The sequence below is a fragment of the Ascaphus truei genome, chromosome 10 (assembly GCF_040206685.1).
Source record: "Ascaphus truei isolate aAscTru1 chromosome 10, aAscTru1.hap1, whole genome shotgun sequence".
NCBI classification, from domain to species: Eukaryota; Metazoa; Chordata; class Amphibia; order Anura; family Ascaphidae; genus Ascaphus; species Ascaphus truei.
Genome location: NC_134492.1, coordinates 24604661 through 24617872, shown reverse-complemented (window position 1 = coordinate 24617872; position 13212 = coordinate 24604661). Strand labels below are relative to the sequence as shown.

Below are 13212 nucleotides of genomic sequence, written 5' to 3'. Positions count from 1 at the left end.
TTTCATTCAAAAGAACTTTATCAAGAACTTCTTGATAAAGTTCTTTTGAACGAAACGCGTAGAAGGTTTGCTGCTGCCCCCTACTTATATGACTTACCAATAAAGGACCGTTTTTGCAAGACCTGCTCTTTCCATTCATTGCTGTGCGCTGCACACCCTGGCTTTTGGAATCTTTATCCCACTACAGCTGCACGCTCTGGAAGGGAGACTCTGGGAGGAAGCAGAATATTGTGAGTACATTACGTGGGGCTAACCCAATGAGGAAGGGGGGGGGTGTCTTTGGACAACCCACCCCAACCTTCAGGGTAACCTTATGCCCCCTTAAGGCTTAGTACTGTTACTTTTTTATTCATACAAACCCAGTTTATGCTCCCTTCCATTACACACGGTCCCAGCACTTTCTGAGCACCATTTCACAATCAAACTACGTTGTTTCAAAACCACCTGAAATCATGATGTGGGATCATCCTGCAAGGTACAATAGGAGACACAGTCACCCAGGAGTCGATGGGCCTCAAATAAATAAGCCGATCTATCCTGGATGACAATGCCCCCACCCTTGTCAGCCTGTCTAATAACAATGTCCCGGTTATCCCTCATTTCACAAAGTGCTCTCAGATCACATTTGGATAGATTCTGTTTGAATCTATAAGGTTTTTTGCACAGTGATTCAAAATCTTTTAAAACTAAATTGTAAAACGCATCAATGTATCCTCGCTTAGATTGGTAAGGAAAAAACAGCGACTTGGGCCCCCATTTTTGCATTCACTGCTTGAACTTCAGTTATGCTCTTATCCCTATGCACAGATCTGCAGGTTGTGCAACAGTTTGATATACACAAGATATAGAGCTGCTTATAGTGATTGATAATTTCTTGGTATACACTTTGACCTTTTATGTGCCTTTGCCTCATGGTATATGTATTTAGGTAGATGTGAGTCCCCCTCCCCTTTTAATCCTTCTTCCCTTGTTTATTTCACTATAATACATTTTGCATTGTTACCTACTTCTTGATATGCCTGTGTGCTTTTTCAGAAGGATACTTTCTTGTTGCTATATATATATATATATATATATATATATATATATTATACAGTGTTCGACAAATCACCCAAAAATCTACTCGCCGAACAAAAAATCTACTCGCCACCTAGCCCCGCCCCTAGTCCTGCCACCAGCCCCGCCCCTAGTCCCACCCGCAGTCCCGCTCCTAGTCCCGCCCCCAGACCAGCTTTAAAAAAATAAATGAATAAACTCCTAGTAAGAACAACATTCGTTTTTGACATTAGTTTATTTATTGTATTACGTTATACTACAATTAGTCCTTGTTACGTGTGTGTAAATGTTCCTGAACCCCATAACTAGTGCCTGGACGCCCCACGTCACAATATCTAAAGCAGCAATCCCACCTGGGATCTTACCTGATCCGCAGTCCCTCAATGTCCAGGTACCCTCATTCCCGCAATGTTATACATTGGAGGGGAGGTGTTCCCTACCTGTCTTCTGGGTTAGGGGGGGTTCCGATGTCTTCCGTGTGAAGCTCGAGAGTTAGATCTGGAAGAAAGCAGTATAGGCTATTTCGGTGTAGTATAGGGCAGTTAAGATATATAGGGTAAATATGAGATCCAGAGTGTGAGAGAGTGTGTGTGTGGGTGAGAGAGACAGAGAGAGACAGAGAGAGACAGAGAGAGACAGAGAGAGACAGAGAGAGACAGAGAGAGACAGAGAGAGACAGAGAGAGACAGAGAGAGACAGAGAGAGACAGAGAGAGACAACATAGAGAGAGAGACACACACATAGAGAGAGAGAGACACACACACACACACACAGAGAGACACACACAGAGAGAGAGACACACACACACGCACACACGCACACAGAGAGAGAGAGAGAGAGAGAGAGAGAGACACACACAGACACACACAGACACACACACAGACACACACACAGACACACACACAAAGAGAGACACAGAGAAAGAGAGACACAGAGAAAGAGAGACACAGAGAAAGAGAGACACAGAGAAAGAGAGACAGAGAAAGAGAGAGAGAGAGAACACACACAGAGAGAATGAGAGACAAAGACAGAGAGAGAGTGACAGAGAGAGTGACACAGAGAGAGCGAGAGGGTGACAGAGAGAGGCAGAGGGCGACAGGGAAAGGGTGAGGGCGACAGGGAGAGGGCGACAGGGAGAGGGTGAGGGCGACAGAGGGAGAGGGTGAGGGCGACAGAGAGAGAGGGTGAGAGCGACAGAGGGAGAGGATGAGGGCGACAGAAGGAGAGGGTGAGGGCGACAGAGGGAGAGGGTGAGGGCGACAGAGGGAGAGGGTGAGGGCGACAGAGGGAGAGGGCGACACAGGGAGAGGGTGACACAGGGAGGGAGAGGGTGACACAGGGCGAGGGTGACACAGGGAGAGGGAGAGGGTGACTCAGGGCGAGGGTGACACAGGGAGAGGGTGACACAGGGAGAGGGCGACAGGGAGAGGGTGAGGGCGACAGGGAAAGGGTGAGGGCGACAGGGAAAGGGTGAGGGTGACACAGGGAGAAGGTAACACAGGGAGAGGGAGAGGGTGACACAGGGAGAGGGATATGGTGACACAGGGAGAGGGTGACACACGGAGAGGGTGACACAGAGAGAGGGTGACAGGGAGAGGGAGAGAGGGTGACATGCTCACAGACACACACACTCACTCATACACTCACTCACACACACACACACACTCACTCACACACTCACTCACACACTATCACCCAGCATACAGTGCTTCCACTGCACTATATAAATGTATATAGATATATACATATACTGGTCTTTGACCCAACAGGATTAGAACCCACACAACCTCAGTTCTTCAGTACAGCAGCTCTAGCAGTGTGAGCTAAACCAGCTAACAGTTCCCACTACTGTCACTGAATACTTACTTTTGAGCTCTATTTCTCACTGAGTGCTTATACCTGTACAAAGCACTTGACCCTCTTCTGAGATAGAGCACCATATCTAATAAGCAGTCTTCTGCCATGAGTCTTCATACTTGAAAACGAGAGGTAACTCTCAATGTATTACTTCCTGGTAAAACATTGTATAAATTATAAATAAAAATGAGACACCTTCTGGTACGGGGAGACATCTGACAGTTAGAGACGGGTGAATGCGCCCAAATCCGGTTCCCAGATTTTTCTGCTGTTACCCCCAAAATCCATTTAGTGGTGAAAAATCCACAAATGTATTTGGGCAGTTTCAATCTGCGCGGATTGATCAGAAACAGCCATTACCCATGGACGGCATTGTAGAATCCAATCCACAGGTCCAGCAATCCGTTCCACAAATCCGCCAATGGATTGCTGAATCCACGGATTGGATTCCACAAATCTGTCCACGGGTTGCAGATTTCGCCGAGTGTATTGGTAATAATAATAAAATAATAAAATGCAATGCGAATCGCCCTTTTTGAGATTGATCCACTGAAATTCACAGAGCAAAGGAACCGAACAAAACGCTGCATATCCAGATGAGTCCATTTCTTCTTACTGTCCATTTATTTCAATAGGTTGTATGTATTTCAGCACCAGAGGTGCTCTATGGCAGAACACTGCTTAGTGAATATGGCCCCCTGTCTTTATCCCTGATACGATTAGAAGTACTAACTCAAGGCACCAGGTCACTTTGTTATATTACGTTCTCTCTGCATCTGCTTTATTGTTCACCTTGTTTTTACTTGTTTGTCCCCGATATTCTGTGTTTTATTTAATGTCACCAGGCCTCAGTAACTCATAGCCCTTAGTACATATTATTTTGCGCTTGAAATCCTTTCAAGGTTACAATCAACAGAATAGATATCCCTTGGAGAGGCTAATAGACAGTAGCAGTAGTGCATTAGACATAAGCTGGTTTAGCTTACACTGCCTACAAAGCAGTGGTTGTGGGTTCTAGTCCTGTTGGGTCTGACACCAGTACACCAACCCAGTCACTGGGTGCCTTAGGCTTATCAGCTCAATATAGTTCTTATGGGAATCCTTTTAGGAAGTATGAGATGTGACTCATTTATATATCTTTGCATATCCATCAGGATATCTAACAGGGTACCACAAGCATGCTCTTTTTTCAGCACAGGCATCTCCCTAATTTTTTGGAGGGAGGTTTGAGGGAATATATATACAACTGGAGAAATACGAAGTTGAAGTAGTCCTCCTCCTCCTCCCCCAGCAATAACACAGTAAAAATATTGTACAAATTAATGTAATCATTGGTTTTACTGCCGCACCATTCTGTTTTATTTCTATTTTTGAGTTTATCTTTACTCATCCCTGAGGTTTTCAGCCTATATGCACTGCTAGGAATTTGATTGCAAAAAAATAATCTAAAAGTAATCAAAATCCTGCTGTATCTTACTGCCACTACAGATATACTGGAAGCTTCAAATGTTTAATAAACTTCCAGCCATACACATATCTCTCTGGGATTCATTTGGAGTTTAATGTCAAGTTTAAACATCTCCTATGACCTTAAGAAGAAATACCCCATATGCAAGGTTACTACTGGAGCAGCCGATTAGAACGGTTGAATCCAACTAGCAATCAAGTGAGCTGAATAATGGGGATACTGAATTGGAAACCATTACCTTCACACAATACATACACTCTTCAGCTTCTAACTTGTTATTCCCTGTTCAATATGCTGTGAACATTTCTCCCCCTGTGATGAGAAGATTGGAATCCTGTTTATTTGAATGGAGCTGAAATGTTCTTAAGCAATGGGAAAGAAGTCTACACAGCATATTGTATAAGGGTCATGGTATTCAGTGCATATATCTCGTGCAACAGGATTAGTGAGTGGTGATCTCATACAGTATGTGAACATGATGTCATTTTCTGATTATTCTGCCCAAGCACTTTTATTTTTCTCTTGTTTTCTGATTGACGCGATACTATGCTCCCCTTTCTGAAATGCTGTAAATAAATCATTGAGCATTGAATTGTTAAGTCATATCTATTCGCATTCTTCCCCCAGGGGCCATGGAGGGACTGCATGATCAAACCCCATTAAACTGATGATCTGAGAAAGAAAGAAACCTTGGCTGTAAGACTAAAGACAACATGATGTTTACTGACAAAAAAAGCTCCAAAGTGTCCCAAAAGCCGGTGCAGAAAAAGACAAGACCTCACGGACTGCCCTCGCCCGCCTTGTGTTGTGCGTGTGGACTCTGCATCATGTTGGCTGGAATCAACATCACCTTAGTTGGTGCCTTTGCCTTTGGAACGTTCCTTCCTGTGAACAACCCTCCAATCATCATCGGGCCCATCCTTCTGGTGGTGGCGTTTACGTTCTTTGGAGCTTGCTGCATCTGCAGCAGGAGACCTCCAGCTCATGGCACAAGGAAGTCCAAGCAAGGCTCTAACATTGGCTTTATTAAACCTGGGAATGCAGCCTTTGAAATAGAAACCAGTGAGCATACGGTTCAGGACACCACGGCCGTCCAGCTTAGCCCAACCAATTCCCCTGTGTCTTCTCGAAAATCTTCCCCTGTGCATGAAAACTCCAAAATGTGCAAACTTTTCACTATGGAGGGCAATGGGCCAGCAGCCAAATTCACAGCAGGGGGGGAGTCTATACAGCTTAATTTACCCAGAGACCCTGTCACCTAAACGTTTTCATGGTGTAATACACATGAGCAAAGTCCACGTTTTGCTGTAGCCTGATTGTGCTGCAGTCACAGGCCAAGGTCAGCGTTCGGAGGTCACTGATGGATTTAGGGAAAAATAGCAAAGATAAAAGCAAATGGCAAGAGTGCAATTAAAGGCCGTTGGAAGTGAATGGATTGTTCCATGAGTGGTACATTTTTGTACCTTTTTTTTTAACGTATTTGGATCTTGGATATTTTGCAAATAGACTCTTGATGAAACATAACACAGAGCAGTGTGTACAGTAATCCTCTCTCCCTTTGTGCATTAACCCTGTGATGGTACTGTATCTATAAGTGTCTAAAAAATAGTCTAAAAAATATCAGGGTGCCCATTAATTTATTTCCTTAGAATCTGCACATTGTAAAAGAGGTGTTTGGTTTTCAGTGGTATTAATTAGGGATTTCCCAATGTAGTTTGCACATTTTTTTAAATCAAATTTTGCATGAATTTTCGTAAAAACGTAATGGATGTTTTTAAGGGAAAAATGTGATAATTTTCTGCCAAATTTTCATTACTTTTATGGGGGAGAAAAAATACCCTGTCACATGACCGATGCTCTGGTCCTGTGGTCTTATATATCAGGGTCCTGTAGCTCCTGCAATTTTGTGCCTTTGTTTCATGTTTTTTTTTCTAAAACCAGAACCTTTCGGTGAGTTGGCAAATTCTTGCAAATGTTTTGCACCTCACTAGTTTTAATGTAGCAGTTTATGGTAACAAAATGCATTCACTCCCATTAAAGTACAGACAAACACACAAAGAGGAGCGCAAAATAAAGGCAAAATCAATTCCAAATAAAATCAATTTATCAACACAATAAACAAAGATAAAACTTACAATAAAAAGATAGGCAGCAAAATCACAGTCTCTCCCAGTCTCTGGAATAGATGTTCCTGTGGGATCCCTCTGATGCATCTGCCTCGTGAGGGCGTAATGTGGCAAGCAGGTGGAGGCACTAAAATGTCCAGAAAGCCAAAGTGACCGATTACGGAGCTCCTAAAAAAATCCTAAATCTAATTTCATGACCTTGCCCTTGACAAAGGTTGGGTGAAAAATGGCTAAACTGCTTTGTTACTACTGTATCCATGGAGTTCTAATCTGTCCCGTTAATATCGTGAGCTTATCCACACACAATGTGGAGGTCATTTCCATGTGAGAGGCCCTCCCTCCTCAGAGGATGAGCCTCAGGGTGAGCCTCAGGGTGAGCAATGAGAACACATAGTTAATGATTGCTCTACTTTTTCCAGTTATAGCGCTGACATAGAGTGCAGCCTCGTACACAGGGAAATTATACCGGCACAATAAACCTCTCCCTGGAAGTGCTTCCAGTCTATAACACAAGTTTGGATGATACCTGAAGCTCAGTTAAAGGAAGAGGTCTTGCCTGGGTCCACAAGGAACTCGAACTGACTCTTGAACCAGGCTCTTCCACTTCAAAGGGTAGGAGTGAATGCACAAGGCCTGTCTTCTTTGGTAGCCCTCTCCATTGTGGGGCCAGGTATTGCCATCAATTGTGACTGGCAAAATGAAGTAATATTTCAATCTTTGGTAGAAATAATACACATAGGCCCATATTTACTAACTGGTGCTATTTCATAAGACACTTTGTAGCATCAGAAAACATCTTACAGTCTCTTCACTAGAATGGGATACACTTGAATGGGGTGTCCTATAAAATAGCACAGCTTAGTAATATGAACCAGTACGTGGAAGAATCAGCGGTGACTTCGAATTCTATCATTTGAGGCCCAATGGGATTTCTTTGTGACCTTCAATTTACCGCCCTTGTGCTTCAAACGCCAAATATTAACCACATGAATGCCAGGGCGCTCTGTAATGTGTTGCAGGCCAGTCTGCCAGCGAATGGGTTAAAATGGTGAGCTCTTCTGCCCATTGCATGTTTGAATCCACATCAATTCTGTTTCCAATATTCAAGTGTGTTTGCTCAGTGAGAGCTGGTGAGGGGCTTAAGCTGGATATTGCCAACATATTTCATTTCTAATGTCATTGCACAGACGCAGGATCAGCCTTTGGCTCTTGCTGCAGAGAGAGGGATCACAGTGACATTTTATACCAGCCATACATCTTTCAGAATACAAGTTTGCAGGGTAACCATTTCCTGTTACCAGAAAGGTTTCCACAGCCGAATTAACTTTTTGCTTTATAAGAAAAATGCCACTGTGTTCTTTTCCTATTGAATCTAATATTCTCTTTGACGCTGTTTTGTTTTGTCTCCACATAATGATGGCCATTGGCACACGCTTTTACTTTCATTCCATGGGCACAGGTATCTTGAACATTGTGGCATCAGCATACATGTGATCTTCAGTATGTCTCAGGTCGTCTGCTGTAACTTGTGTCAGGTGCTGCACATGAATTTCATTGTACCCTTAGCATGCACGGGACAAACCAAGCAACACAAGCCATGAATACAAAGAAATTGTGGGTTTTCTATACCTCAGGATGAGTTAATGCCTCACACAAACCAGAGAGACAGATCTGTAACATGGCAAAATTGTGGCAGTTCCATCTGTGTTACTTTATTAAGGATCAGTACAATGGTGGTTGCATCGTAATATATAGTATATTGCATAATAGTTTAATACTTTGCATTATTACAATTAGTCTTCACAGGGAGAGGGAATCCATACACAGATTTGAATACGATAAGAACCTTTTCTAATAATATTACAGGAAGCTACAGATCTAGTAGAGACAGACTGAGTTGTCATAGGAATATTCATAGGGGAAGCGTGCAGGGTTGGAAAACTCTTGTCTTTATACTGTATGTCATTATCAACTAAGATACTGTAAGAAAAGCCTGTAATTTGAGGTTCAGGGCAACCGGGTCAGATACAATCACAAAAGTAATGCCCAAGATCCCAACTTCCCATAATTAAAATGCCACTATGTCTATTACACTATTTTATACTCTGTAGGTAGGGATGATGTATGGAGATCATCAATGGCTATAACCATCAGTTGTTGTATTCTGTCAAAGATATGTTGTAAATACCTTAAATGTCCTAAACATCTTACAAAATGACCCGTGCTGTATTTGGTTTCAAAACAGTTCAGAAGCCTCTGCAGGCTACTAAGGAATTAATTTAATTCTCTTGATGTTCTTCAAAAAAAAAAATGTCATAACCCATATGCTACAGTATAAAAATAACTCTTATTTCACTTCCCTAAATTGGTATCTCAGTCCCTTGTTGGAAATACAATCCTATCCGAGCACAGCTTCACATACTGTACATTATTCTTTATAGTTTACCCATATCCTTCCTATGCTCAGTTCAAATCATACAATCATTTCAATTTCAAAAGCTGATTCGGTAGCATCTTTCTGGCGGTGCTGACATGATGAATGGTTATTTGTTGGATAAATTGGTTGGAGGAGCTGAACCGATTTGAAAAGAATATAATTTTTCTTCTGCTCCCCGGCTGGCATTCGGTGCTGGGTCAGCTATGAGTAGGTTTAAATATCTTCTAACACACCAACAAAAGATGGTCTCAAAACAAATAATCCTTCAGTGCAATGGAAAACTGGCTGCGAAATTCTTCAGTCCACTGGTTTTAGTGGACAAACACATAGATACATTGCAATGAATATTTCCTTTGTACCATGTTCTTGCTTCCAGATGTAATACAGGCTGACACTATAGTAAAGAGAACGGTTGCACACATGACTGATGCAGGATAAGAAGGGCGAGCTTGATTTTTTTGGAGGTTGGTTATGGCTATGAAGGGTCCCTCTAACCGTCCCAGGCCTGACCATATGGAAATGAAAAGAGCTAAAACATTAGGGAGGTTTATGTATAAAAGTCTCTCAGCTGCAGATCTGGAGCAAAAACATCTTACCAGGTCAATCCAAGGAAAAGGCAACGGGAGCATTTAGATGAGATTAACATGGGGAATTTGGTTTGCTCCCGTTTTCAGCTAAGAGAGCTTGATACATAAACCCCTACATTTCCTTTAAATTAAATTAGGAGAAAGCTAAAATATTCCTTAGGTGGTAAGTACCGGAGAGTGTTTAAATGACTTTAAACGTTTCCAGAAGTAAAGAAATGATGACGTCGCTGCGGACAGAGCCCACCCTCTCACTGCAGGTATAGAAACATGGGAGGTAATTCATGTCACTATGATAGGGCCAGGTGGGGAGTTATCACATGGAAACGTCTATCGACTTCAATTCGAGATTCTGGGAGACAGAGCCCCGATCAGCACTATAGAAGTTTAATGAATAACCCCATAGAAATAATGGCAGATTCGTGTCGTTATTCACACCTGTTTCACTTACTTTCCAAAACAGTCACCGACTCCACCAGATCTCGAGACCTGTTGCTTTTTCTTATCTCTGACCCAAGCATATTTGTTTATATCAAATTGTATTTATGTCTGTTGAAAAGCTGTTCTGTGTATGTGCTACTTTTTCAGCATAATGCTCCTTATCTCAGTGAAGGGTGTTAAAAGCAGGGAACAATGGAATCAGTGGGTATGTATATACATATATATAGAATATCTATATATATAAAAGGTATCCAATAAAAAAGGTATCACCTTAATACTGAAGAACTCATTTATTCTGCACTACCGCAACTGGACTAACACGACTATTTTCTGCTTTATATATATATATATATATATATATATATATATATATATATATATATTTATATATATATATATATATATATATAAAAAGAGAAAACACAAAGTATACCGCATCAACACAATTCGTAGCCGTTGCCCAAAAACTGTCCTAAGTGTATGATAGAGTATCAATAGGCAGTGGTGCTCAAGGATAATAAATGTATAGCACAACAAAAAAGTATCCTTATAATAAAGCACACGGGCATACCATGGATATAATTATTAATGCAATATTTATTAATATAAAAATAAAAACAGGGGGAGAGAAATATAAAAGAGGAGGGGGACTCACAACTGACAATACATATATACCATGAGGACAAAGGCACATAAATTGGTCAAGAGAATCACCAATGGCTGATATAATGAACAGCCAAAACGTATTGGAACACAAGAATTGGTAGCCCTATAGAAGGCACTATTCTGTGAAGTAACACAAACTGCAGACCTGTGTACTATGAATAGAGGTATGCCTATAGTATAACCATAGATTCAAATAAAGACAATGTTGCCTAGGATAATGTCAAGGAATCTAGGATAAGAGCATGTATCACGATGATATTGAGTACTGATACATCACCAAAATCTGTATAATTGATGTGGCCAAGATACGAGTTGCAAAGGCCTCCTATACTGGAAAAAGTCAGGGGTCCCCCTCCACAGACTCCCACTCCAACGTGTTTCGACAAACGGTCTTCTTCTCCCCGTGCTATATATATATATGTATATATATATATATATATGTATATATGTATATATATAAATATATAAAAATCCGGGTGTCACCATAGTAAATGATTAACATTAATATCTGTTGTGCAAAATCCTTATGTCCAGGAGAAATACGCTCATCCCTTCAAGTTACTGGAACCAAGTTACTTGATTGCAGAAGTAAACGTATTGAAGCAGCAATATTACATTATCCCCCTCCCCCCCCCCCCCCCCCACTCCGGTTTTTTTTTACATTTCTATATGTAAAGCATGTGACAAGGTATAATTGTTCATTCTTTCCCAAACTGGTAAATGTTTGGTGTTCCCCTTATAAATCTGTAAAAATCCTTATGGTGTTACTAACAATGGCTGCTTCAGTCAATGTAACTCAGCAGCTACAATGTATCCTTATATTACTAAGGTAACATTATCTATTGCTACAGTTTACAGCTCAAACTGCTGGGAACATTGGCAACAAGTTATCACAAACACAGATCTTGCCCTGCTTGGGAGGTGGTCTAAAACATGCTATAGAAATAAAAAGATGCTTTAAAACTTGATAAAGAACACACGCGTTCGAAACGCGTTGGATTTTAAGGTCTAATAACACAATAAAGTTTAATATTTTTTTATATTTTGGGTCCGCTCCTTGCTCCCGTCGGATCATGCGCTCCTCCCAACCATCTGCATCATAAAACTAATTAAAAATGGCATTAAGAGTTGAATAATAATATTTTTTTTCCCAATGCAGTAAGTACCTAATACTACATAACTGTTTTATTTAAAACATTTAAAAAAACATATAAGATTTCACGTTTTGCTGCTTTAAATTATGTATGAGCTGCTACACCAGTTTGTTCACAGTCTGCTTGTACGAGCATCTGCAGGGATACAGGGGTTTTCACTACATATGTTGTGAAATATATTTCCGAAACTTCTCTAATGTACTGTTTTAAAGTGTTGCAAACATCTCCAGCCCAGAAAGAGTTTATACGTGATTAACATGTGTTGGAAAAATGTCATTTGTTAGCTGTTATATTTCTTAAACTGAATTATTCTTTTTATTTAATCTGTTGGCAGGGAATGGGATATATAATTCTTTATACACTTTCTGGGACAATGCCACTGTTATTATTAGTAGTATTATATTGTTGCGTGGCTAGTTTTGAACTGATCTTTGTGTCTCCTTTTTTTTTTTGTTACTGTTCAATTGACTGTGTACAGAGGTTCTTGTAACCCTGCAAGGGAAAAGGTGTAATTGTGGGAAACCTGTATTTGACCTTCTATTGTAATGATTGATTTCACTTGTCCGTAAACTGTGACTTTTTTTGGGGAAAAAAAATGACAATTAAAGTCAGACTATTGTTGCTTCCTCTTATGATTTGAAATGTCTTTATTACAACTGGGAACTATGTGTAAGGTCAAAGAACTCACAGAGGCATTACCATGTTGTGTGGTTTCATTGAGTAGTATCCTTGCACCAACTTTAAAGCAGAGATGTGCACTGCTCCTCCACTCAGATATTTATATGTTGTCCCTATTAGAACCCTTTGAGATGACTGGGGCCATATTTATTGCTCCCCTGCACATTTTGTGACATTTTCTATTTCAGGAACACCTCGCCCAGAACCCCCCCAAAAATATCAATACCTCCTTCTTTCATCTCCAGGAATTTAACCAGAGTAATATAAGGTTATATTGTAGTTGTTGCGCTCTACTACTGACTGAAGGATTGATTCAAAGTCAAAAAAGCCCTTGTTGCCTGGTTTGGAGATGTGAGAAGGCCTTTATTAAATACGCCACCATGCAAATCTGTATCCGAATGGATGTTCTGGCGTAGAAATGCATTTTTTGCAGTTAATAGAATAGACCCCAAAGAATCCTTGATTGTGTCAGCATTTCTCTCTCAGGTTACCAAAGTCTCCTTAATTTTCTCCACTGCCATATGTCATGCGGTGGGGCCCAACAGAAGGCCATTTCAAAGTAATCGTGCACAAACAATCATGAGAAAACGCTCATCACAAACAATATCCCTTCTACTCGCATTAAAATGCACTAAACCATAAACCACTAAAATCCAATTATGTATTTCTCATTTTTCAAAATGTCTAACTTGTGTTGATCTTTTCCTGCAGGGAATTGCTGAAACAATTACAACAAACACTATGC

The 13212-nt window shown here is 40.9% G+C and overlaps 1 protein-coding gene across 1 annotated transcript in view; it reads left to right on the top strand.

Moving 5' to 3' along the window:
• The window catches only part of TMEM275 (transmembrane protein 275), a 41702-nt gene extending 31468 nt beyond the window's left edge, over nt 1–10234 (top strand). Inside the window, exon 2 of the mRNA XM_075616248.1 lies at nt 5009–10234. Coding sequence (XP_075472363.1) covers nt 5095–5643 — 549 coding nt within the window. The 5' untranslated portion in view covers nt 5009–5094 and the 3' untranslated portion in view covers nt 5644–10234. The remainder of the gene's footprint in view (nt 1–5008) is intronic.
• Nucleotides 10235–13212: the final 2978 nt, after the last annotated feature.